The 27161-nt window shown below is 44.9% G+C and overlaps 2 protein-coding genes across 4 annotated transcripts in view; one reads left to right on the forward strand and one right to left on the reverse strand.

Moving 5' to 3' along the window:
• Positions 1-27161, forward strand: part of LOC148501730 (uncharacterized) — an 89655-nt gene that overhangs the window by 39737 nt on the left and 22757 nt on the right. The window contains exons 10-13 of the mRNA XM_088450030.1: positions 2173-2453; positions 20131-20320; positions 22858-22995; positions 23216-23368. Of these exons, the coding sequence (XP_088306156.1) occupies positions 2173-2453; positions 20131-20320; positions 22858-22995; positions 23216-23368 (762 nt within the window). The remainder of the gene's footprint in view (positions 1-2172; positions 2454-20130; positions 20321-22857; positions 22996-23215; positions 23369-27161) is intronic.
• LOC148501732 (uncharacterized) lies at positions 34-25880 on the reverse strand. Of its 3 annotated transcripts, none has more exons than XM_088450054.1 (7): positions 25799-25880; positions 14134-14298; positions 11330-11521; positions 9769-9847; positions 9557-9651; positions 9278-9437; positions 34-1287 (listed from the first exon to the last, which is right to left on the reverse strand). In XM_088450054.1, exons 2-7 carry the CDS (start codon positions 14209-14211, stop codon positions 632-634), a joined length of 1260 nt encoding a protein of 419 aa, XP_088306180.1. In that variant the 5' UTR covers positions 14212-14298; positions 25799-25880; the 3' UTR covers positions 34-631. The 3 variants fall into 3 exon arrangements, with proteins under 3 accessions (XP_088306180.1, XP_088306181.1, XP_088306179.1); XM_088450055.1 differs by lacking the exon at positions 25799-25880 and adding an exon at positions 25137-25303 and having other exon boundaries at positions 34-1284; XM_088450053.1 differs by lacking the exon at positions 25799-25880 and adding an exon at positions 25137-25303.

Raw genomic sequence — 27161 nt, forward strand, 5'->3', positions numbered from 1 at the left:
TGCAATATCAAGGTAATAATACGGAAACAGCCGTTCTGTCCTTGGGTTAATCACAATCACTTTTATTAGAGGCAGATATTTATTAATTACGTTTGGACATGATTTTAAATGTTACTCAGAAACCCTGCAATATCAGTAAGGGTGTGTAGACTTTTACATCCACTGTAGAGTTACAACCACTTTACTCTTGGCTGCCTTGTCTCCATCCTAATGAGATGAAACTGGAAGGATCTGTACCCATTACAGACTGTAATCACAATGTCCTCTATGATAAATGTTCCCAGCACACAGATGTATCCCTCTGTGGAAGTTCGTGGTGTGTAAATGTTCTCCCCCTTCCTGATTTCTTCTATTTTTCAGATCTTCATCCAAATTTTAATATAAAACAAAGACAACCTAAATAAACATACAAGTTTTTAAAATGATAATTTAATCTATTGAAGGAAAAGGTAACAACATCCCTATGTCACACATATGAAACATTAAATTGCCCCCCTTAAACTTAATAACTGGTTGTGCCACCTTTAGCAGCAACAACTGCAACCGGACACTTCTGATAACTGGAGGTGACTATCACATCGCTGTGGTGGAATGTTAGTGCTCTCTTCTTTGCAGAATTGCTTTAGTTCAATCACATTGGAGGGTTTTCGAGCATAAAATGGTTTCTCACATGAGCGACAAGAACTGATTTCCGTGTAAAACATTTTCCACACTCAGAGCATGGAAATGGCTTCTCACCTGTGTGACGTCTCTGATGTGCAACAAGAACTGATTTCTGTGTAAAACATTTCCCACACTCAGGACACGGAAAAGGTTTCTCACCTGTGTGACTTCTCTGATGTGTAACAAGATGTGATTTCTGTGTAAAACATTTCCCACACTCGGGACATGGAAATGGTTTCTCACCTGTGTGACTTCTCTGATGCATAACAAGATTTGATTTTTGTGTAAAACATTTCCCACACACAGAACACTGAAATGGCCTCTCGCCTGCCTTAGCTGGCTGATGGGTAATAAGCTTTGTCTTCTGTGTAAAATATTTAGCATCTATAGAAGAGGGAAATATTTTTTCTACTGTAAGAGCTGTAATAGAGGTACCAATATAAGATTTATTAGAATATTCTCCATGATTAGCGCTGTGAGGGACTGGATGCATAATTGGGGTTATTGGGGTTTCTCCTGGATAATATTGGGTGATGTCGTCGTCGTCATCATCATCATCTATTTCAGAATTTTGACTTAAAACAAGATGATTCTCCGAGACATTCCGGCTGCTACATCCATCTGCTGGGAATAAAATACATAAATGGAATATTAATGTCTGCCCACAAGTTACATTTTTCAATAAAATCTATGGTGAAATGTCCCCAAATTGCCATCAAATGGGCCTATGTCGGAGTAATATATAAATTATTAAGTGGCATCAAAATATACTGATATCGATTATATATATATATATATATATATATATATATATATATTAGATACACTCACGTGCCAAAGAGACTAAGACAGCCATTTTCATTCCCAGTACATGTCACCACACCACCACTTTAAATAGTATCTTGCTCAATTGAAATACTATATATATAGATTTTTTTTTTTTGTTGTTGTATTATTTATTTGTTTTTGGTTGTATTAGTCAGATGTTGAAAGTTTTAAATATTATCTGATATACATTATGTTCTGATAACTAGGACATATGCAGTGTTTATATGGTGGAGTACTGCTATCATGAGCTATATATATATGTCTATGTGGTTTTTGACTTTTTTTTTTTTTTTTGGGGGGGGTTCTTTTCTTCTTTGGTAGACACACTGTTACTATATTATGTTCACAACGATTGATTTATATGTCTACTGTACTCTATGTATATTTATACTTTGCGTGATTGTTATTTTGATGTATCCGATTGTGCTTATGTGCGGTGTCTCAATAAAAGAAATTGTTTAAAAAAAAAAAAAGAAATACTATATATATGCAGATATCTCTGCAATCTGTTGTTGTATACTGTGAAGATGGCATTTCACAATTTAAGCAACTTTGTAAGATGATACATAGTAGGTGCATTCCAGCATTCACTAAGATGGGAGTGAGCACTTTCAGCAGGACAATGCATCACTGCAAAGGTCTATATCCATCAGATTATGGAGCATTCCTCTATGTACACAGTACTTCAGAGAGCTTGTGGAGTCCATGCCCCGTATGTACACAGTACTTCAGAGAGCTTGTGGAGTCCGTGCCCCGTATCTACACAGTACTTCAGAGAGCTTGTGGAGTCCGTGCCCCATATCTACACAGAGAGCTTGTTAAGTCCGTGCCCCGTATCTACACAGTACTTCAGAGAGCTTGTGGAGTCCGTGCCCCGTATCTACACAGTACTTCAGAGAGCTTGTGGAGTCCGTGCCCCGTATGTACACAGTACTTCAGAGAGCTTGTGGAGTCCATGCCCCGTATCTACACAATACTTCAGAAAGCTTGTGGTGTCCATGCTCCATATCTACATAGTACATGAGAGAGCTTGTGTAGCCTATGCCCTGTATCTACACAGTACTTCAGAGAGCTTGTGGAGTCCATGCCCCGTCTCTACACATTACTTCAGAGAGCTTGTGGAGTCCGTGTCCCATATCTACACAGTACTTCAGAGAGCTTGTGGTGTCCATGCCCCGTATCTACCCAGTCTTCAGAGAGCTTGTGGAGTCCGTGCCCTGTATCTGCACAGTACTTCAGGGAGCTTGTGGTGTCCATCTACTGCAGATATTCTATAGTCTCCTACAGCTGCTGCTCTCATTTTGTTTCTGGTCTATTCCACAGGCTGGTGCTACAGGTTGCTCCTCTATTCTGGATTAATTTATATGGGCTGTTCATGTGGTTTAGGGATTTATTCCAGGGCTGTGGTGGATCCCGGTTTCCGAGTCTTTTCAGCTGGTTTTCCTGGCTATTGGAGATCCACTCTCAGTTCTGAGTCTCAGATCCCGAATCCAGTTCCAGGCTGGTTGCTGGGGTTTAGGTCTGCAGGGTCCTGACACAGATCTCAGGTCCCACGATAGGCTGGACTTTAGTCCTTAGCTGATTGGCTGCTGAGGGTTTATACAGCTGCTGCGTTGTGTCACCTGCGCCAGTGATAGCTTCTGCACTGCTAGAAGTTATGTTCCTGTGTCCTGCTTCTTCTTACTGACTTGGTTTTGTATTGGAATCTCATTTTTCTCTCCTGTCCTTAAGGTGGCCAGTCTCTTACTACGTCTTTGTCTGCCGCCAGCCCTGACCACGGACTGTATTATTTAAGCTTGACCGTTCAATATGAAATTTGCATTATAGTCTGCTACCAGCCTGACCACGGGTTGTAGGTCTTATAGGGGTCTCCAGCTAATCTTATCATTGGATAATATCCACGCATCCTAGTGCAGAAAGTTTACTATATTTCGGCGATTACTTGCAAGCTTATATTCATCAGCCTTTGCAATAAAGTCTGTCAGCTGGTACCCTATTACTATACCACCTAATTATATCTGGTGTGTTCATTTAGTGCTCTGTCCATCCACCTAGACAACACCTTTACTACCTGGAGTTAAACACCTGGTTACATCTGAGCATCAGTGAGAACAGGGAAATAGGCTGTTAATGGTGACCCACATAATTACATTGGATGTGGTAAATGCATAATTGGATATGGGGTATATTTACTAAAGTGCAGGTTTTTAAAAGTGGAAAAACCTACAGATAATAATATATCTATATCAGGTGCAATTAAAATCTGATAAAGTTGAAAAATCAACAAATAAAATAAATATCCACTATGCAGCTCCCAATGAGGTTTCGGGAGACACTCAAAGATGAACAGACAAAAATAAAAAAACAATTAGGAACGCAAAGATAAAGTAGTACAGATTCATTTAATAAGGTATACTTAAAAAAAAGCATACAATTTAACCTAAAATACTGTTTAAAATAAAAAAATGGCCAAAAAATTACAGTTTGGCCATTACAACGGAGAAACGCGTTAAGGATCTATTTGCAGGCTGGCCCACTACTGCTAAAGTTATCCGATGGTACGTGCTACAAATTGGGACTCTGTGGATATAAAAACGTTATCTTTGATCTTCAGCACAAGCCGTGGATTCCCTCTACTTACCGTCAGATAACGTGTTGATTCCGCTGACTCCGCTCCACAACTACATCAGGTGGATGCCTTTAAGGGGAGCGTAATTCACCGAGGCTCTGCCCTCCTGCTGCCACAACTCCAGGATTAGCACTGGTGATCAAGATCTACAGCGGTGATGAGGTGCACTCACGGTAGTGAGGCTGGATATTAATCTGCATTTGGGCGAACAACTGCATCTATTTATTCTGTTATATTTATCCATGTCCCATACCTAAGCGGACCTGCTAATCACACCGGATCTTTAAAGACTTTGGTGGACTCTATATTTGCACTATTTGTGAGGATGTTTTTTTTTACAATATATATTTCCCTTTCTGTATTTTATAAGGGTTAATTTTTTGGCTATTTTTTTGGTTTTAAACAGTATTTTAGGTTATATGGTATGTCTTGTTAATTATACCTTATTAAATGAATCTGTAATACTTTTTTTTTATATCTTTGCGCTCCTAATTGTTTTTTTATTTAAGAAGTGGATATGTTGCCCAGAGCAACCAATCAGATTCTACTTATCATTTATTTAGACCCCTCTAGAACAGGGGTGGGGAACCTTTTTTCTGCAGAGGGCCATTTTGATATATATATATATATATAACATTATTTGTGGGCCCAGTTCAGGTCACGCCCCCTTTGTGTGACATCACATGGGGCGGGCCACAATCGCAGGTGTTTGCAGCAATGCCCGTAGAGCTATAAGGGCAGCGGTGTGACCGTCTGAAGCGTCCTAAGGACACTCAAGGCGGCTCTGCTGTATAGATTCTGGCTGCAGGATGCCATCATAGGCACCCTGCTGGCCAGATGAGGCTAGCAGAAAAAAGCTCTGAGGGCCAGACCAAATGATTTCGTGGGCCTTATACGGCCCCCTGGCCTGACGTTCCCCATCCCTGCTCTAGAGGATAAAAGTTAGAATCTGAATGGTTGCTGTACTTTCCATATCCTTTAGGAATCACTTACAGTCAATGTATTACTGGGTTATTCCACACCAAATCCACACAGGGTTTCATCCTGACAGTCTCAGATTGTAATTAAATTTGGTATATTAATTGAAGCCTTGGGCTTTCATATGATATTTAACAAAGCAGTGTTAATGTAAATTACATATTATATATACATTTACAGTACATGCTGAGTTCAAGGTGTTGCCCTGACCTCCAGACACCACCGGACACCTTCAGAGGCTTTGTAGAGTCCACGATTCAGTGGGTTAGAGCTGTTCACTTGCTGCAGGGACAGCTCAACCCGTGACTGACAACTAGGCGGGCATTTGATGTCAGTGAACGCACATTGAGGGGGCGATCGGTAAGGGTGTATAGCTTTCCTGATTGGCCGATGTGTTAGCGGATCCGTTGTGGTAATAGCACCAGGTGTCACTGTGTCACTCATCCGGTAACATTGGTAGGAAATATGAAACAGATTTAAATTAGGGGGGCTCGCTGGTAAATCCAGAATAATGGGCAGAACACTACAGGACAGGAGCTGAAATGGAAGCCCCGAGTGGAAGGTAACCATCCATTTCCATCAGTGGGAAAAGGGCTCTTCATGGCATCATGGTGAGATGGAATTAGCTGAAGATGTCAGCACCATCCCACTTGAGTGATCTCCTCCATCTCACCAGGGACAGTATCTCCCTACTGTCCTGCAATAGGAGATCTTCCATACAACATGATTGTGGATATTGTATCACCTAACATGCAGCAAGCTGTGCGGTCATTCATCGTAGTCTTTGCTGTGGTCATCTGGCTTTAAGGGGTTAACGATTTTCAGTAGGAAGCTCACAGATTAACAACCTAGTATTGTTCTATCAGTGCTGGGTTCTGGATCTGTCTATATGAAGGTGAAGTGTGGATGGAAATTATTTTTACCTCTACGGCTTTATGGGAAGAGGAGCCTTCATCTCCAAGAGTCCCCAGTGTCCGCTTATCCATATGAGACTTGTTCCCCAACCACATGGAGAGCAGAAAGGTCTCCTGTGTCCAATGTCTCTTAATTGGTAGAGAGCAACAATAAACCAATATATCCGCCAAGTGCTATGAGTTATCACTAGCCCATACCACGGCCACTGGTGAGAATAGTATTCTGTATAGTGTGTGGGTTTCCCCAGTACAGGCTGGTGCTGCTATGAGTTATCACTAGCCCATACCACGGCCACTGGTGAGGGAGAATAGGAGGCTGTACAGTGTGTGGGTTTCCCCAGTACTGGCTGGTGCTGCTATGAGTTATCACTAGCCCATACCACGGCCACTGGTGAGGGAGAATAGGAGGCTGTATAGTGTGTGGGTTTCCCCAGTACAGGCTGGTGCTGCTATAAGTTATCACTAGCCCATACCACGGCCACTGGTGAGGGAGAATAGGAGGCTGTATAGTGTGTGGGATTCCCCAGTACTGGCTGGGGCTGCTATGAGTTATCACTAGCCCATACCACAGCCACTGGTGAGGGAGAATAGGCCGCTGTATAGTGTGTGGGTTTCCCCAGTACTGGCAGGGGCTGCTATGAGTTATCACTAGCCCATACCACGGCCACTGGTGAGGGAGAATAGGAGGCTGTATAGTGTGTGGGTTTCCCCAGTACAGGCTGGTGCTGCTATAAGTTATCACTAGCCCATACCACGGCCACTGGTGAGGGAGAATAGGAGGCTGTATAGTGTGTGGGATTCCCCAGTACTGGCTGGGGCTGCTATGAGTTATCACTAGCCCATACCACAGCCACAGGTGAGGGAGAATGGGCCGCTGTATAGTGTGTGGGATTCCCCAGTACTGGCTGGGGCTGCTATGATTTATCACTAGCCCATACCACAGCCACTGGTGAGGGAGAATAGGAGGCTGTATAGTGTGTGGGTTTCCCCAGTACAGGCTGGTGCTGCTATGAGTTATCACTAGCCCATACCACGGCCACTGGTGAGGGAGAATAGGAGGCTGTATAGTGTGTGGGTTTACCCAGTACTAGATGAGGCTGCTATGAGTTATCACTAGCCCATACCACAGCCACTGGTGAGGTAGAATAGGAGGCTGTATAGTGTGTGGGTTTCCCCAGTACAGGCTGGGGCTGCTATCAGTTACCACTAGCCCATACCACGGCCACTGGTGAGTGAGAATAGGAGGATGCAGCATGTGTGGGTTTCCCCAGTACTGGCTGGTGCTGCTATGAGTTATCACTAGCCCATACCACGGCCACTGACGAGTGAGAATAGGAGGCTGTATAGTGTGTGGGTTTCCCCAGTACCGGTTGAGGATGCTATGAGTTATCAGTAGCCCATACCACGGCCACGGAGAGTAGGAGACTATAGAGGATATGGCTTTCACCAGTACCAGTTGGTGCTGCTATGAGTTATCACTAGCCCATACCACGGCCACTGGTGAGGGAGAATAGGAGGCTGTATAGTGTGTGGGTTCCCCAGTACAGGCTGGAGCTGCTATGAGTTATCACTAGCCCATACCACGGCCACTGGTGAGGGAGAATAGGAGGCTGTATAGTGTGTGGGTTTCCCCAGTACTGGCTGGTGCTGCTATAAAAGTTATCACTAGCCCATACCACGGCCACTGGTGAGGGAGAATAGGAGGCTGTATAGTGTGTGGGATTCCCCAGTACTGGCTGGTGCTGCTATAAAAGTTATCACTAGCCCATACCACGGCCACTGGTGAGGGAGAATAGGAGGCTGTATAGTGTGTGGGTTTCTCCAGTACAGGGTGGGGCTGCTATGAGTTATCACTAGCCCATACCACGGCCACTGACGAGTGAGAATAGGAGGCTGTATAGTGTGTGGGTTTCCCCAGTACAGGTTGGGTGTGATAGGTTTAATATTTGAATTTCTACATGTTTTTAAACATATCTCAAGCAGCAAATGTACCATGCATGTTTATTTTTAGAGAATGGCCAACTGTTTGTTCACTAGGTAGTGAGTTAATTTGCAACAATCGATAACAGAAATACCTTATATGGTGTAAAGCAGACCACATGCAAAAGAGTGTACTCAGCAAGAGTAACGATATATGAACAGTGGTGTCCTATGGGGGAGGAGAGAGGGGTTCTGACGAGTAGGAAGGATGGAGATTCCTGTACGAGTGGGACTGACATGAACTTGTGCTGAGATGCCTGGACCACTGACCATCACCATCCATTATCGATATATGAAGCAGACTTCCCATAAATGATGATATGAAGGACATGTGTGACTATATATAAGTTGAATATTGCTCCACCAATATACTGTATTTCTACATCTGTTTTGTACCTTGATAATAAACTGCTGTTTGTTATGCGGATCTTTACACAATTGCGCAAAATAATACCGATTTTCTTAGAAGTTGCACAATTTTAATTACGGTGTTACACTATGAATATTGTGTTATTTGTTTGAGTCCTTATATAGATTCTTCATTTTGAGTCTGGGGTCGTTTGAAAGGAACGCCACTTCTCTGTGAAATTATTTCAGCGCAGCAGGATACAATTGGTGATACCGTTTCATTTTCTAAATTGTTTTGGGAGTGTCTGGTGAACACTTCTACACCAAGGGATGCCACCGGCTGATTTACCGAGAGTGCATGGTTAGATTCACAACTCTGTGTTTGGTAACACACAGTGACATGATGTGAGGAGGAGAGCAGGAGTATAATAGGGGCTGATGGCTCCTGATGTATGAGATACACCAGGGAGTGTGAGGAGGAGACTGGTCAGATCTCTGGGCTGGTAACACACAGTGACATGATGTGAGGGGGAGAGCAGGAGTATAATAGGGGCTGATGGCTCCTGATGTATGAAATACACCAGAAAGTGTGGGGAGGAGACTGGTCAGATCTCTGGGCTGGTAACACACAGTGACATGATGTGAGGGGGAGAGCAGGAGTATAATAGGGGCTGATGGCTCCTGATGTATGAGATACACCAGAGAGTGTGGGGAGGAGACTGGTCAGATCTCTGGGCTGGTAACACACAGTGACATGATGTGAATGGGGGAGAACAGATGTCTAATTGATCCTCAAGGCTCCTGACTCCCCAACTATGCAGATACATTTCACTCATTAGTTTGTATTGATAGAGGAGGGTGTAGGTTAAGAGAGTATTGTAGTAACTGGACAAGGAGAATATGTGGTTATTTTCTGTAATAAGTGTTTATTACTCACCTGTGCTGATATCCGTAGGGATGTCCTCCTCCTTACACTGCTGATCACTTCTCTCATACGTCTCTTCTTCTCCCTCTATAACTTCTACCTTAATATCAGTCACATACATCTCTTCTTCTCCCTCTGTTTCTTCTGCCATAATATCAGCAAGATCTTCATTCTAATGACCCATAAAAAAATAATGTTTGAGCGTAAAAAGCAGAATGAGGCACACAGATTCTCTACAGATTATTTAGTTTTAGACACTTGGATATTGGGGAGACCCTAAATCCCATCTACCAGATGCTCCTGTGGGGTCCTGTGATTCTCCGCTGTACCATCTTGGTAATAAGGACGGGGACATCTCTCTGGGGTATTTCTGTTACTGGCTCCATCTGTAGGAGACACACAGTGACTGAGTACATTGTATATATGTGATTATCAGGTGGTGTGTATATAGGGGGTCCCCATACCTGCTCTCCCCTGTACTATAAATAACAGTCTCCTCTTACCCAGTGATGTGAGGGGCCGGTGATTCTCCATCATCACGTCCTTGTACAGACCCCTGTGTTCCTCTATATACTCCCCCTCCTGCATGGAGACATAGACAGTGACATCCTGACACCTTATAGGAACCTGACACACACAATGATACAGTCATCACCCAGACACATCCCCTGGTGTTACTGTATAATGCCCCATTCCCAGCAGTCACCTCTCCAGTCATCACCCAGACACATCCCCCGGTGTTACTGTATAATGTCCCATTCCCAGCAGTCACCTCTCCAGTCATCAACTAGACACATCCCCTGGTGTTACTGTATAATGTCCCATTCCAGGCAGTCACCTCTCCAGTCATCAACTAGACACATCCCCTGGTGTTACTGTATAATGTCCCATTCCCAGCAGTCACCTCTCCAGTTATCACCCAGACACAGCCCCTGGTGTTACTGTATAATATCGCATTCCCATCAGTCACCACCCAGACACATCCCCTGGTGTTACTGTATAATGTCCCATTCCCAGCAGTCACCTCTCCAGTCATCAACTAGACACATCCCCTGGTGTTACTGTATAATGTCCCATTCCAGGCAGTCACCTCTCCAGTCATCAACTAGACACATCCCCTGGTGTTACTGTATAATGTCCCATTCCCAGCAGTCACCTCTCCAGTTATCACCCAGACACAGCCCCTGGTGTTACTGTATAATATCGCATTCCCATCAGTCACCACCCAGACACATCCCCTGGTGTTACTGTATAATGTCCCATTCCCAGCAGTCACCTCCGGTCATCACCCAGACACATCCCCTGGTTTTACTGTATAATGTCCCATTCCCAGCAGTCACCTCTCCAGTCATCAACTAGACACATCCCCTGGTGTTACTGTATAATGTCCCATTCCAGGCAGTCACCTCTCCAGTCATCAACTAGACACATCCCCTGGTGTTACTGTATAATGTCCCATTCCAGGCAGTCACCTCTCCAGTCATCAACTAGACACATCCCCTGGTGTTACTGTATAATGTCCCATTCCCATCAGTCACCTCTCCAGTCATTACCCAGACACATCCCCTGGTATTACTGTATAATGACCCATTCCAAGCAGTCACCTCTCCAGTCATCACCCAGACACATCCCCTGGTGTTACTGTATAATGTCCCATTACCATCAGTCACCTCTACAGTCATCACCCAGACACATCCCCTGGTTTTACTGTATAATGTCCCATTCCCAGCAGTCACCTCTCCAGTCATCAACTAGACACATCCCCTGGTGTTACTGTATAATGTCCCATTCCAGGCAGTCACCTCTCCAGTCATCAACTAGACACATCCCCTGGTGTTACTGTATAATGTCCCATTCCCAGCAGTCACCTCCGGTCATCACCCAGACACATCCCCTGGTATTACTGTATAATGTCCCATTCCCATCAGTCACCTCTACAGTCATCACCCAGACACATCCCCTGGTATTACTGTATAATGTCCCATTCCCAGCAGTCACCTCTCCAGTCATCACCAAGACACATCCCCTGGTGTCACTGTATAATGTCCCATTCCCAGCAGTCACCTCTCCAGTCAGCAGCTGAATGATCTTGTTGGTGAGTTCTAGGATTTTCTGGTCATTGTCTCTCTTATGTATCAGTGAGTGAGGTGGAGCCACCATGATGGGGCTGTGGGTCCTGCTGAGTCCTCCTGACCCACGGGGACGGCTGCTGGGTGTCTCATGTTCACCGGATGTCTTCTTCACTACGGTGTAATCCTGTGTATTGGGGGAGACACCAATCATCATTACATACACTCCAAGATGGGATTACCTCCATAGTCTTGTCCCTGTATTATTACTATAGATATAAGTGATGTCACTGTGACACTCCCAGATCTCCTCACCTCCCCAGTCATGTCCTTGTATTATTACTATAGATATAAGTGATGTCACTGTGACACTCCCAGATCCCCTCACCTCCCCAGTCATGTCCCTGTATTATTACTATACATATAAGTGATGTCACTGTGACACTCCCAGATCCCCTCACCTCCCCAGTCATGTCCCTGTATTATTACTATAGATATAAGTGATGTCACTGTGACACTCCCAGATCTCCTCACCTCCCCAGTCATGTCTCTGTATTATTACTATAGATATAAGTGATGTCACTGTGACACTCCCAGATCCTCTCACCTCCCCAGTCATGTCCCTGTATTATTACTATAGATATAAGTGATGTCACTGTGACACTCCCAGATCCCCTCACCTGCCCAGTCATGTCCCTGTATTATTACTATGGATATAAGTGATGTCACTGTGACACTCCCAGATCCCCTCTCACCTCCCCAGTCATGTCCCTGTATTATTACTATAGATATAAGTGATGTCACTGTGACACTCCCACATCCCTTCACCTCCCCAGTCATGTCCCTGTATTATTACTATAGATATAAGTGATGTCACTGTGACACTCCCAGATCCCCTCACCTCCCCAGTCATGTCCCTGTATTATTACTATAGATATAACTGATGTCACTGTGACACTCCCAGATTCCCTCACCTCCCCAGTCATGTCCCTGTATTATTACTATAGATATAAGTGATGTCACTGTGACACTCCCAGATCCCCTCACCTCCCCAGTCATGTCCCTGTATTATTACTATAGATATAAGTGATGTCACTGTGACACTCCCAGATCCCCTCACCTCCCCAGTCTTGTCCCTGTATTATTACTATAGATATAAGTGATGTCACTGTGACACTCCCAGATCCTCTCACCTCCCCAGTCATGTGTCTGTATTATTACTATAGATATAAGTGATGTCACTGTGACACTCCCAGATCCCCTCACCTCCCCAGTCATGTCCCTGTATTATTACTATAGATATAAGTGATGTCACTGTGACACTCCCAGATCCCCTCACCTCCCCAGTCATGTCCCTGTATTATTACTATAGATATAAGTGATGTCACTGTGACACTCCCAGATCCCCTCACCTCCCCAGTCATGTCCCTGTATTATTACTATAGATATAAGTGATGTCACTGTGACACTCCCAGATCCCCTCACCTCCCCAGTCTTGTCCCTGTATTATTACTATAGATATAAGTGATGTCACTGTGACACTCCCAGATCCTCTCACCTCCCCAGTCATGTGTCTGTATTATTACTATAGATATAAGTGATGTCACTGTGACACTCCCAGATCCCCTCACCTCCCCAGTCATGTCCCTGTATTATTACTATAGATATAAGTGATGTCACTGTGACACTCCCAGATCCCCTCACCTCCCCAGTCATGTCCCTGTATTATTACTATAGATATAAGTGATGTCACTGTGACACTCCCAGATCCCCTCACCTCCCCAGTCATGTCCCTGTATTATTACTATAGATATAAGTGATGTCACTGTGACACTCCCAGATCCCCTCACCTCCCCAGTCATGTCCCTGTATTATTACTATAGATATAAGTGATGTCACTGTGACACTCCCAGATCCCCTCACCTCCCCAGTCTTGTCCCTGTATTATTACTATAGATATAAGTGATGTCACTGTGACACTCCCAGATCCTCTCACCTCCCCAGTCATGTGTCTGTATTATTACTATAGATATAAGTGATGTCACTGTGACACTCCCAGATCCCCTCACCTCCCCAGTCATGTCCCTGTATTATTACTATAGATATAAGTGATGTCACTGTGACACTCCCAGATCCCCTCACCTCCCCAGTCATGTCCCTGTATTATTACTATAGATATAAGTGATGTCACTGTGACACTCCCAGATCCCCTCACCTCCCCAGTCTTGTCCCTGTATTATTACTATAGATATAAGTGATGTCACTGTCACACTCCCAGATCCCCTCACCTCCCCAGTCATGTGTCTGTATTATTACTATAGATATAAGTGATGTCACTGTGACACTCCCAGATCCCCTCACCTCCCCAGTCTTGTCCCTGTATTATTACTATAGATATAAGTGATGTCACTGTGACACTCCCAGATCCTCTCACCTCCCCAGTCATGTGTCTGTATTATTACTATAGATATAAGTGATGTCACTGTGACACTCCCAGATCCTCTCACCTCCCCAGTCATGTGTCTGTATTATTACTATAGATATAAGTGATGTCACTGTGACACTCCCAGATCCTCTCACCTCCCCAGTCATGTGTCTGTATTATTACTATAGATATAAGTGATGTCACTGTGACACTCCCAGATCCCCTCACCTCCCCAGTCATGTCCCTGTATTATTACTATAGATATAAGTGATGTCACTGTGACACTCCCAGATCCCCTCACCTCCCCAGTCATGTCCCTGTATTATTACTATAGATATAAGTGATGTCACTGTGACACTCCCAGATCCTCTCACCTCCCCAGTCAGCAGGTAGATGATCTCCAGGGTGAGATTTAGTATCTTCTCAGTCATGTGACTCCTGTCCTTGTCCATCCTCAGTGATCAGTGATTTATACAGGACACGTCTCACCCTCACGTCACTTCTAGTAAAGATTTTCTGGTTCTGTAAAGCTCACTTGTCTATTAAAAATATAATCATAATAAAAATTACAGAGTATATGTAACATATTAAAACAGGAAACACACACAGATATCACCTGATACACAGTGATCACTATACACAGGTCACACTGATATCACACACCTGATACACACTGATCACTATACACAGGTCACACACCTGATAACCAGTGATTACTACACATGTGTATATTATACACAAGTACACAACACCATATGATAAGATATTTCCCCAGGACAAACCCATCACAGCCCACCCACCTTTTCCTCCTCATTCCACCCTCCGGTCATTCTCCCCAGTAACCTAGGAGAAAGTCTCTGCCCCATCATCTTACCCTACTTCTATGCTCCCACTACCCCATTATACGCCCTCCGATAGCGCACCACATCTCCCAGGCCAGCCTCTGTCCCCCACTACTGCTCTATTTCCCTGTCTCCTAAATATCTGGGCGACTTGTGTACAATCACCCATCTTATTTTCTCTGCTCCACATCTGTAATAATTACCGAGTGTCAGCAGCATTGTACAGCCTGTGACTCCGTAGCCATAGTGGAACTATAAGTCCCAGCATGCCCCGTCACAGTTAGCCTACCAGGATGCACGTTACATGTGTGACAATCCTGCCGGCCATGTTTATGTAGCATAGGGGAGAGGATGAAGCATTTCTTGGAGGATAATTACAGTACACAGTGAGGCTCTAGAACAGTGTTTCCCATCTCCAGTGCCCAGGGACCCTAACAGAACATGTTTTCCATATCTCCTTGCTGGAGCACAGGTGCCTTCACAAGGCTGCGTACACACCTATAGATATATCTGTCTGGTGGGAAGAAAAATTTAGTAATGTATCGGAGCAAATTACAAAAGAAATTTGATCCCAAACACATACCTCCCAACTATCCCGCATTTAGCGGGACAGTCCCATTTTTATGGGACTGTCCCGCTGTCCCACCCGCGGGCCACAGTGTCCAGCGGTGGGGGGGAAGTTGGGGAGAAGGTGAAGTTGGGGAGAATGTTGTGCAGAAGGTGAACAGATGCCGTGCGATGCGTCTGTTCACTAGTGTAGGGAGAGCCTGGGGGGCTGCCCAGCATCTCAGAGTGCTGGGCACGCCCCCTATAGTGCCGTAAATGGTGGTTGACGCGCAGCTCCGCCTCGTTTCCTAGATGCCCTACCCCTTTTGGGAAGCCACACCCCCTTTTGACGCGCAAAGGGTCCCTCGTCTCTGACTTCAAAAGTTTGGAGGTATGCAAACACTGGAAAACAGACCAGATTTTACTTCCCATCAGACAGATTGGACAGATGTGTACACAGCCTTACTGAGCGCACATATCATGGGTACACACTATACAATGTACACAGCCTTACTGAGCGCACATATCATGGGTACACACTATACAATGTACACAGCCTTACTGAGCGCACATATCATGGGTACACACTATACAATGTACACAGCCTTACTGAGCGCACATATCATGGGTACACACTATACAATGTACACAGCCTTACTGAGCACATATCATGGGTACACACTATACAATGTACACAGCCTTACTGAGCACATATCATGGGTACACACTATACAATGTACACAGTCTTACTGAGCGCACATACCATGGGTACACACTATACAATGTACACAGCCTTACTGAGCACACATACCATGGGTACACACTATACAATGTACACAGTCTTACTGAGCGCACATACCATGGGTACACACTATACAATGTACACAGTCTAACTGAGCGCACATATCATGGGTACACACTATACAATGTACACAGCCTTACTGAGCGCACATACCATGGGTACACACTATACAATGTACACAGCCTTACTGAGCGCACATACCATGGGTACACACTATACAATGTACACAGCCTTACTGAGCGCACATATCATGGGTATACAATGTACACAGCCTTACTGAGCGCACATACCATGGGTACACACTATACAATGTACACAGCCTTACTGAGCGCACATACCATGGGTACACACTATACAATGTACACAGCCTTACTGAGCGCACATACCATGGGTACACACTATACAATGTACACAGCCTTACTGAGCGCACATACCATGGGTACACACTATACAATGCACACAGCCGTACAGAGCGCACATACCATGGGTACACACTATACAATGCACACAGCCTTACTGAGCGCACATACCATGGGTACACACTATACAATGTACACAGCCGTACTGAGCGCACATACCATGGGTACACACTATACAATGTACACAGCCGTACTGAGCGCACATACCATGGGTACACACTATACAATGCACACAGCCTTACTGAGCCGACATACCATGGGTACACACTATACAATGTACACAGCCTTACTGAGCGCACATACCATGGGTACACACTATACAATATACACAGCCGTACTGAGCGCACATACCATGGGTACACACTATACAATGTACACAGCCGTACTGAGCGCACATACCATGGGTACACACTATACAATGCACACAGCCTTACTGAGCGCACATACCATGGGTACACACTATACAATGTGCACAGCCTTACTGAGTGCACATACCATGGGTACACACTATACAGTGTACACAGCCTTACTGAGCGCACATATCATGGGTACACACTATACAATGTACACAGCCTTACTGAGCGCACATATCATGGGTACACACTATACAATGTACACAGCCTTACTGAGCGCACATACCATGGGTACACATTAGACAATGTACACAGCCTTACTGAGCACACATATCATGGGTACACACTATACAATGTACACAGCCTTACTGAGCGCACATACCATGGGTACACACTATACAATGTACACAGCCTTACTGAGCGCACATACCATGGGTACACACTATACAATGTACACAGCCTTACTGAGCGCACATATCATGGGTACACACTATACAATGTACACAGCCTTACTGAGCGCACATATCATGGGTACACACTATACAATGTACACAGCCTTACTGAGCGCACATATCATGGGTACACACTATACAATGTACACAGCCATACTGAGCGCACATACCATGGGTACACACTATACAATGTACACAATATGTCGCTCCGATCTGCGCTAGTGCGTACTCAGCATAAGAAAGCCTCAGACAGGTGAGGAGTCAGCAGGGCCTATTACAGAGGACGTCTGTGCATCTCATACATCACCCGGTGTACACTATGGTGTCTCTCTGTGTATTCTGTCACTTCCACACTAATAACCACCTACTGAGGGTAGTGACCGTCAGCTACAGCTGATACATTCTGTATGGGGGGTCTGAGTGCACCGGTCACCTCCCTATCTCTATAGTCTGTTACCCACCGAGCAGTGAGTGCTCCAGCTGTATTATATGTAACACCAGGGTCTGCTCCACCTGTATTATATGTAACACTAATAACCACCTACTGAGGGTACTGACCGCCAGCTACAGATGATACGTTCTGTATGGGGGGTCTGAGTGCACCGGTCACCTCCCTATCTCTATAGTCTGTTACCCACCGAGCAGTGAGTGCTCCAGCTGTATTATATGTAACACCAGGGTCTGCTCCACCTGTATTATATGTAACACTAATAACCACCTACTGAGGGTACTGACCGCCAGCTACAGATGATACGTTCTGTATGGGGGGTCTGAGTGCACCGGACACCTCCCTTTCTCTATAGTCTGTTACCCACCGAGCAGTGACTGCTCCAGCTGTATTATATGTAACACAAGGGTCTGCTCCACCTGTATTATATGTAACACTAATAACCACCTACTGAGGGTACTGACCGCCAGCTACAGCTAATACGTTCTGTATGGGGGGTCTGAGTGCACCGGACACCTCCCTTTCTCTATAGTCTGTTACCCACCGAGCAGTGACTGCTCCAGCTGTATTATATGTAACACAAGGGTCTGCTCCACCTGTATTATATGTAACACTAATAACCACCTACTGAGGGTACTGACCGCCAGCTACAGCTAATACGTTCTGTATGGGGGGTCTGAGTGCACCGGACACCTCCCTTTCTCTATAGTCTGTTACCCACCGAGCAGTGACTGCTCCAGCTGTATTATATGTAACACCAGGGTCTGCTCCACCTGTATTATATGTAACACCAGGCAGGGTCTGCTCCAGCTGTATTATATGTAACACCAGGGTCTGCTCCACCTGTATTATACGTAACACCAGGCAGGGTCTGCTCCAGCTGTATTATATGTAACACCAGGGTCTGCTCCACCTGTATTATATGTAACACTAATAACCACCTACTGAGGGTACTGACCGCCAGCTACAGCTGATACATTCTGTATGGGGGGGTCTGAGTGCTACGGACATCTCCCTTTCTCTATAGTCTGTTACCCACCGAGCAGTGACTGCTCCATCTGTATTATATGTAACACCAGGGTCTGCCCCACCTGTATTATATGTAACACCAGGGTCTGCGCCACCTGTATTATATGTAACACTAATAACCACCTACTGAGGGTACTGACCGCCAGCTAAAGCTGATACGTTCTGTATGGGGGGTCTGAGTGCACCGGACACCTCCCTATCTCTATAGTCTGTTACCCTCCGAGCAGTGACTGCTCCACATGTATTATATATAACACCAGGGTCTGCTCCACCTGTATTATATGTAACACTAATAACCACCTACTGAGGGTACTGACCACCAGCTACAGCTGATACGTTCTGTATGGGGGGTCTGAGTGCACCGGACACCTCCCTATCTCTATAGTCTGTTACCTACCGAGCAGTGACTGCTCCACCTGTATTATATGTAACACCAGGGTCTGCTCCAACTGTATTATATGTAACACCAGGGTCTGTTCCATCTGTATTATATGTAACACTGGAGTCTTCTCCCCAATTATTATACCAACACTAGTGTCTGATCTACCTGTATTATAGTAACACCAGGGTCTGCTCCATCTTTATTATATGTAACACTGATGTGTATGTTCATTCTTTTTGATGGTTATGCAGCACCAGACAGGTGCATTATAGTAACACCAGGGTCTGCTCCCCCCGTATAATATATAAAACTCTAGAGTCTGCTCCACATGTATGATGGCAATGCAGCACCAGAGACTGCTCCATCTGTATAATATATAACACTAATAACCACGTAGTGAGGGTACTGACCGCCAGCTATTTAGTATAAATATGGACACATGGAAGATCAGCCCTATCCCTGAGAGAGCACCGAACTGTGTGAAACGCGTTCGGCACGAGTTGGCAACAGACGGAGATTAACTGGAAACTTCCCTCTCTAACATCGTGCAGCCGGTGATGACATCCAGCAGCAACGTGATTCAGCACGCCGCATATGCTGCGAGTCCAGCGCAAACCATCATTGGTAAAACCCCATCTTATCAGGCGTCAGATTGAGCACAGAACGGGTGTTACAGGTATACCTGCCGGGTATGTACCGGACCGCATCCAGGAAGAAGACGACCATCTTAGGGTACGGTAGGGACAGGTCACCTTGTGATTGCCGTTACACATTACCCTCACTGGAACCAGCCCTTCCACATATTCTCATAGGAGCTACACACATAATCTCAGTGCTTGTGCTGATGTATGTATGTATGTATGTATGTATATTTCATCTTCATAAATAAGGATTACCTCCACATAAATATCAGCGCTCGGTATAAACACTTTCACCTGGAGTGAGAGAGTCAGGACAGGCTGTGTCTAGTCCAGGTAGGACTACAGTTGGAGGCCAGTGAGGTCCGGGAAGCCACTGGTGGCTAGGAAGCCGGGTTCAGACCTACAGGAGGTAGGGAGGACCCTAAAAACTCCAAAGACTGTGTATGCTACTCTGCAGGGAGCAGAGTGTGAGACTGCAAGCAGGCCAGATTGTAAGGCTGTATCTGAAAGCAGCTGTAGCAGACAAAGCCATGCTAGAGCCTGTGAGAATACCCGCCAGAGACAGGACTGGGACTTTGATTCTACGGAGGAAAATGGACGCTTACTACAGCAGTATAATGGATACAAAACAGGATTCAATGCAGCTAGTGAGAGAGTCGCAAAGCTTGGAGTAGCGAGTGGACCCAAGGCATGTTGAACTGTGTAAAAAGAGAATTGTCTGTTATGTATCAAAGTGTTTTGCAACAGTGTATTTCATGGAAAAGTTGTATGCATGTCTGATAAACCATGCTATAAAAGTTGTATGCATGTCTGATAAACCATTGCTATAAAAGTTGTATGCATGTCTGATAAACCATTGCTATAAAAGTTGTATGCATGTCTGATAAACCATGCTATAAAAGTTGTATGCATGTCTGATAAACCATGCTATAAAAGTTGTATGCATGTCTGATAAACCATGCTATAAAAGTTGTATGCATGTCTGATAAACCATGCTATAAAAGTTGTATGCATGTCTGATAAACCATGCTATAAAAGTTGTATGCATGTCTGATAAACCATGCTATAAAAGTTGTATGCATGTCTGATAAACCATGCTATAAAAGTTGTATGCATGTCTGATAAACCATGCTATAAAAGTTGTATGCATGTCTGATAAACCATTGCTATAAAAGTTGTATGCATGTCTGATAAACCATGCTATAAAAGTTGTATGCATGTCTGATAAACCATGCTATAAAAGTTGTATGCATGTCTGATAAACCATTGCTATAAAAGTTATGCAACCTGCAAAAGGTATGGGAAATTGCCAATTGTGCGATATATAATGTCTTTGAAGGGAAATGTGTGTTGAGAAATGTCTTTTGCAAAGAAAAGAGCAGGGCTCGATCCAATGAGGTGCGAATTGGAAGTCGCTAGTTTGTTTCTTAAAACTCGCACGCTTCGCCGCGAAACGCGCTCCCGAGAATTCCCCAATCCAATAAAAAATGCCTATTCGCACTACTCGCAGCGGGAGGGGGGTGCGAACTGACTGCCAAATGAGATTTGCAAGAAATGCATGAAAAATGTGGGGAGACCATCTTGGACCCCCCAAAATGGATAATTTCGTTAGCAGGACCGTATAGACGGCTGTTTGTGGCCATTAGGAAGTTACTGTAGGTTTTGAAATGGTGTCAAATGGCTGATTTGTACTTTTTTTTTTTTAATTGCAAGAAAATGTTACAAAATAAACTTTTTTTCGTTTAATCGCAAACTAATTAAATGAAAAATGCAAAAAAAAACTAGGAAAAAGAGTGACTTTGGGGTACTTTGAGGGCACCTTGAAAAATGGAAAAAAAATGATAAAAACAATTATTTTTCAACTAAAAAATTATTGTAATTAAATTTGGGGGTAATTTGAGGACATTTTTATTTTTTTACCTCAAAAAATGACATGTAATTATTGGACTAAATAAGCTAATTAGAAACTTCTAATTGGTCATTAGGGGGGGTGTCCAAGGGGTTCAGCACAGTATCCCCAGATTTTAACCTTAAAATAAAGATTTTCCTTTCCATCTCTCACCCTCAGGGAGGTGCGAGTGGAAACTTGCGAATTCAGTCTGACTGATCAGTGTGAGTTGCTAATTGGATTGCAAAATGAATTCGCTATACGAATTTGAAGTGAAAATCGCAACTCGCTATTCGCACCTAATGGGTTTGACCCCTTAAAGCTGGCCACACACCTAAAGATTTTCTGTCCAACCATCCAACTAGTTGATTGGTTGGAATGAAAATCTGGTAAGGAATGAAAGCAAATGACAATCAGCAATTTGGCCCCAAACACCGGAAAATGGACAAAAACTGTTGTTTGAACAAATTGTTTAGATCAAACATTTAACAAACTTGTCTGACGCCATTTTCATCTGTTTTCTGGCATTTAGGAGCAAATTGCTGATCATCAGTTACTCCCATACGTTACCAGATTTCCATTCCCACCAATCACCTAGTTGGCTGGTTGGACAGAAAATCTTTATGTGTGTGTGCAGCTTAACTCTTTTTGTGCAGCAACAAGGAAGGAAAGTTTGGGTTTCGTTCTGCTGATATGCTCAGAGCCTACGGTCTGCTCGTTAAAGACAAGGGCCCTCATTCAGAGCCGTACGCTCTGAGCAGAGCGCACGCTCTGAATGAGGGCCGCCCTCTATAATTATGGAGCGTCCTCCTGTACGCTCGTATAGCTGTGGGTCACCACCCACAGCCTATACGAGCGTGCATTTTGATGGCCGCGATGGTCTTGACCATCGCGACCATCGAAACTGCGAGCCGGAGCCTGCGGTTGAGGTTTTCAACCGCAAGCTCCGGAGTGATTTTGGCTCAATCAGAGCCAAAATCACTCCCACTGACATCACTAGTGATGTCAGTGGGCCGGCTTCTGACGGGAGGCGTTCCCGTGGGAACGCCCCCGTCAGGGAGGCACGCCCCCGGCACGCCCACCCAAGCTCCCTCCGTCGTGCGCATGCTCAGTGCAGAACATCGACCCACTTGCGAGCGGACAGCCGCTCGCGAGTGGGTCTGAATCAGGGCCAAGGTTTGTCTAATTATGTGCTCTGGACATTTATTTTGCAAAGAAAAGAGCCAGTGCTATGTTAATTGGTGGACATTGTAGTTCCACAGAAATGAAATCAGGTGCGGTGTTATATTGTGCCAGGTAAAGATTGTGTAAGCACGGAAGAAAATGGCCGTATGGATGGAAGATTGTTTTATTTTTACAAGCAAATAAGTGACTTAAAGAGGAAGTCATCTGAAGAATTGTTTGTTCATAAGCAAATTGAGGAAAAGCTTCATAGTGAGCTGGCTTCTTTAAAAATGTCCTACAAGTACATGAGAAAGATGCTTTTTGCAAAAGCAAGAGAAAGACAAAGTCGTTTGGATCTTCTGCAGTGGAAGAATTAAAAGAATGTATAGAAAGAAGGGCACCAGAGTGACGCAAGCGGGCGCACAAAAGAAAATGGCAGCTTTAGCCCTAATTGTAAAAGAAAAAGACTCTTTCATTCTGTCCACTCAAGCAAAGCTGGATAATTGTGAAATGGAGAAAAATTCTCTGGCTGAAGAGTTGTGTGGAGTAAAAGAGAAATCTCTCCAGATGCTGCAGCCTCGGCCTCAGTGGGAGACAGAACGTGAAGAAAAAGACATGGAGATTGTCTGTCTTGAAGTCAGCTGTAAGGAGCAAGTACAACTCTACAATCCAATTTGTCTGCAGCTAGAGCAGTTTCACAGGGCATAATGAAAAGAAATGTATTTCTGGAGGAAAGCCTGCATGACACCGTAGAGCACAGTGAAGCTTTGGAGAGAGAGAGCTTAACCTTGCCCATGGCAGGGCTTGGAAGTTGCAAGAACAGAGGGCCTGATTCAGAGCCGTTTGCTAGATGCGATCGCTCGCTCCCAGCGTATGCAAATCCAGCGCACGCTCAGCAAGGCAGGCGATCGCTCGGCAAGGCATCAGCACGCCCACTATGTCTTGGCAAGCGATCACTTTGTGTATGCAGACGCACACCAGCCATTCATAAGACGCCCACTTTGCGCTCGTAATCTCCAGGAAATGCATGAAAACATTGGTACATCGAGCACCATCGGATGTGCTCGCAGCACTTGAGGTTGACTATACCCTGCCGCAAGCACTGCGATCCCTTCAGTGTGAAATACAACCAGGTGACGTGTACAATGACGCTGACTGCTAATTATGCACGCCTATGAAACGGCGTTGGAACACACAGGCACGCCTGCGTTCGTACTTCCACTCCCCCGTTTCTAGTGGCCTGCCCCTGTTACCACCCACAAACGGCCTCTTCTGTCACTCGTTCACCTGGGCTGTCTATGCTGGGCGAGCGAGCGCTTCCCGATCTGTCGCAGTGGCTCGCGCATTGTGATGCATACGCAGCATGCAAATATCGGGCCATCTACAAGCGATGGCATCCTAGCAAGCAGGTCTGAATCAGGCCCAGAGTCAGAACCTTGAGAAGTGTCTGTTGAATACCCAGAACCAGTTGAAAAATCTCCAAATGGAAAGAAACACCAGAGCACTGGGGCTGCGATGCCGGTTAAACGTGGCAGAGTCAGAATTAGCTGTACAACAGCTGCACATGAATATGCTGGAAGTAAGCACCTTTACCATTTATACCTCTTTTCCACCAAAAACCTGGGCCCGTCCTGAGTTTTTGGACATGGTTCCAACCCAGGTCAGACCCCATTTACACTGCACCTTCGATCTGGGTTACTCCCAGGTCAGCCCTGCTAAACCTATGAGGTCATAAAAAGTGGGAGGTGAATGCTTCACAACCACCAATCAGCTCATTTTAGGCATGACCCAGGTCAGATAACCCGGGTTGCACCGTTTACACTGCACCATTACCCGGGTCCATCCTGGGTCCAACCCTGGTAGATACCTGGGTTGGATTGCTGGGTCACTTGACCTGGGTTATTTTGCAGAGACCCTTTTACACTGAGCTGTGACCCGGGTAGACCCAGCAAAACACAGGTTTTTACTCTGGTGTAAAAGGGGTATTAGTTACCTAAAAGCCGTGTTGGATCCTGATTGAATTCTTTAAAAACTGCACCACTGACACCCATCTACTAGCTAATTTCCCCAAGTCATCACATATACATTATATATATATATATATATATATATATTATATATACACCCTATAACTCTGAGCCATGATGTATATGTCTGACCATAAATGATACAGATAATCACTATATACGTCTCCCATCACACAGCTGGTCAGTGCTGAGGGCTTATTGGCCCTGGTTAGACCAGGCTTTATATCCTCTTTCTGTTACGTTCTGTGTATTTCCTGACTTATTGCGCTATACAGATAACACCTCGGTCATTTCTTACTGACACTATTACAGGTTACGCTTTATTATTAGTAGGGTGAGTGCCCCAAATATATAGAGAGAACTTTCTGCTTCTGTTGTTGTTACCTGTATAATGAAAATGCAGCACCAGAGTCTGCTCCAGCTGTATTATAGTAACAACAGGTCCCGTTCCACCTGTATTATTCCAACACTGGGGTCTGCTCCACTTGTATAATGATAATGCAGCGTCAGAGCCTCCTCCACTGGTATTATACCAACACTAGCATCTGCTCCACATGTGTAATGATAATACAGCACCAGTTTGCTCCAGCTGCATATTAGTAACAAAAAGATCTGCTCCAAAGGTATAATGATAAGTCAGCACCAGAGTCTGCTCCAGCTGTACCATAGTAACAATAGTTTCTGCTCCACCTGTAATATACCAACACTAGGGTCTGCTCCACCTGAGTACTGATAATGCAGCACCAGAGCCTGCTCCAGCTGCATTATACCAACAATAGAGCCTGCTCCGGCTGTATATTAGTAACAAAAGGATCTGCTCCAAAGGTATAATGATAAGTCAGCACCAGAGTCTGCTCCAGCTGTACCATAGTAACAATAGTTTCTGCTCCACCTGTAATATACCAACACTAGGGTCTGCTCCACCTGAGTACTGATAATGCAGCACCAGAGCCTGCTCCAGCTGCATTATACCAACAATAGAGCCTGCTCCGGCTGTATATTAGTAACAAAAGGATCTGCTCCACCTGTATAATAATAGTACATACCATTTACCTGCCGCCAGTCACACCCGGAAGTTGCTATTGAATAAAAAGACACGCCCCCTCTAGATAAACCCGCCCCGTCCCTCTCATCTCCGTATACCTATGGCTACTGTCAGCCCCGCCCCTTATCGTAACGAGCGCCCTCCTCTCATTCCCCTCAGTGAATTGATTGGCAGCAGCGAGTAGCCAATCAAGCGGCAAAAAGTAAGAAGGACGTCCTGTAACTAAGCAGCCACCTGCACCTGCCGCTCACAGCTTCATCACTAGAGTAACAAACTTATAGTGTAATGGTGTCCTCATGTAAGGTGACCGGCGGCCATATTCTTATAGTCTCCCAATCACAGAGCAGCGGGGGCGGGGCCACAGGGGCTGTAGCTGCCATTTTGTCATAGACATTCCTGACACACCCGGAGCCAGGTAACGTGTCCTGTATTATATTATATTATTATTATATAGGGGGGAGGGGAATGTACAGTGATATATGAGGGGATATAACACAGCTCCCAGCACACACTGATATGTGGTATTATTATTATATAGGGGAGAGGGGACTGTACAGTGATATATGAGGGGGAATAACACAGCTCCCAGCACACACTGATATGTGGTATTATTATATAGGGGGAGAGGGGACTGTACAGTGATATATGAGGGGGAATAACACAGCTCCCAGCACACACTGATATGTGGTATTATTATTATATAGGGGAGAGGGGACTGTACAGTGATATATGAGGGGGAATAACACAGCTCCCAGCACACACTGATATGTGGTATTATTATATAGGGGGAGAGGGGACTGTACAGTGATATATGAGGGGGAATAACTCAGCTCCCAGCACATACTGATATGTGGTATTATTATTATATAGGGGAGAGGGGACTGTACAGTGATATATGAGGGGATATAACACAGCTCCCAGCACACACTGATAAGTGGTATTATTATTATATAGGGGAGAGGGGACCGTACAGTGATATATGAGGAGGAATAACACAGCTCCCAGCACACACTGATATGTGGTATTATTATTATATAGGGGAGAGGGGACCGTACAGTGATATATGAGGAGGAATAACACAGCTCCCAGCACACACTGATATGTGGTATTATTATTATATAGGGGAGAGGGGACCGTACAGTGATATATGAGGGGATATAACACAGCTCCCAGCACACACTGATATGTGGTATTATTATTATATAGGGGAGAGGGGACTGTACAGTGATATATGAGGGGATATAACAGCTCCCAACACACACTGATATGTGGTATTATTATTATATAGGGAGAGGGGACCTTACAGTGATATACACAGTCAGGTGCATAAATATTGGGACATTGACAGAATTGTCAGATTTTGT

The sequence above is a fragment of the Taudactylus pleione genome, unplaced genomic scaffold, assembly GCF_031769625.1.
Source record: "Taudactylus pleione unplaced genomic scaffold, aTauple2 ptg000504l, whole genome shotgun sequence".
Lineage (NCBI taxonomy): Eukaryota > Metazoa > Chordata > Amphibia > Anura > Myobatrachidae > Taudactylus > Taudactylus pleione.

Coding starts and splice junctions, on each gene's coding strand:
- LOC148501732 (XM_088450054.1), bottom strand. CDS start 14,211: ATGGACAAGGACAGGAGTCACATGACTGAGAAGATACTAAATCTCACC. Junction 11,522..14,133: donor TCTACCTGCTGACTGGGGAG/GTGAGAGGATCT, acceptor CCCAATACACAG/GATTACACCGTAGTGAAGAA. Junction 9,652..9,768: donor CCGGCCCCTCACATCACTGG/GTAAGAGGAGAC, acceptor TGTCTCCTACAG/ATGGAGCCAGTAACAGAAAT.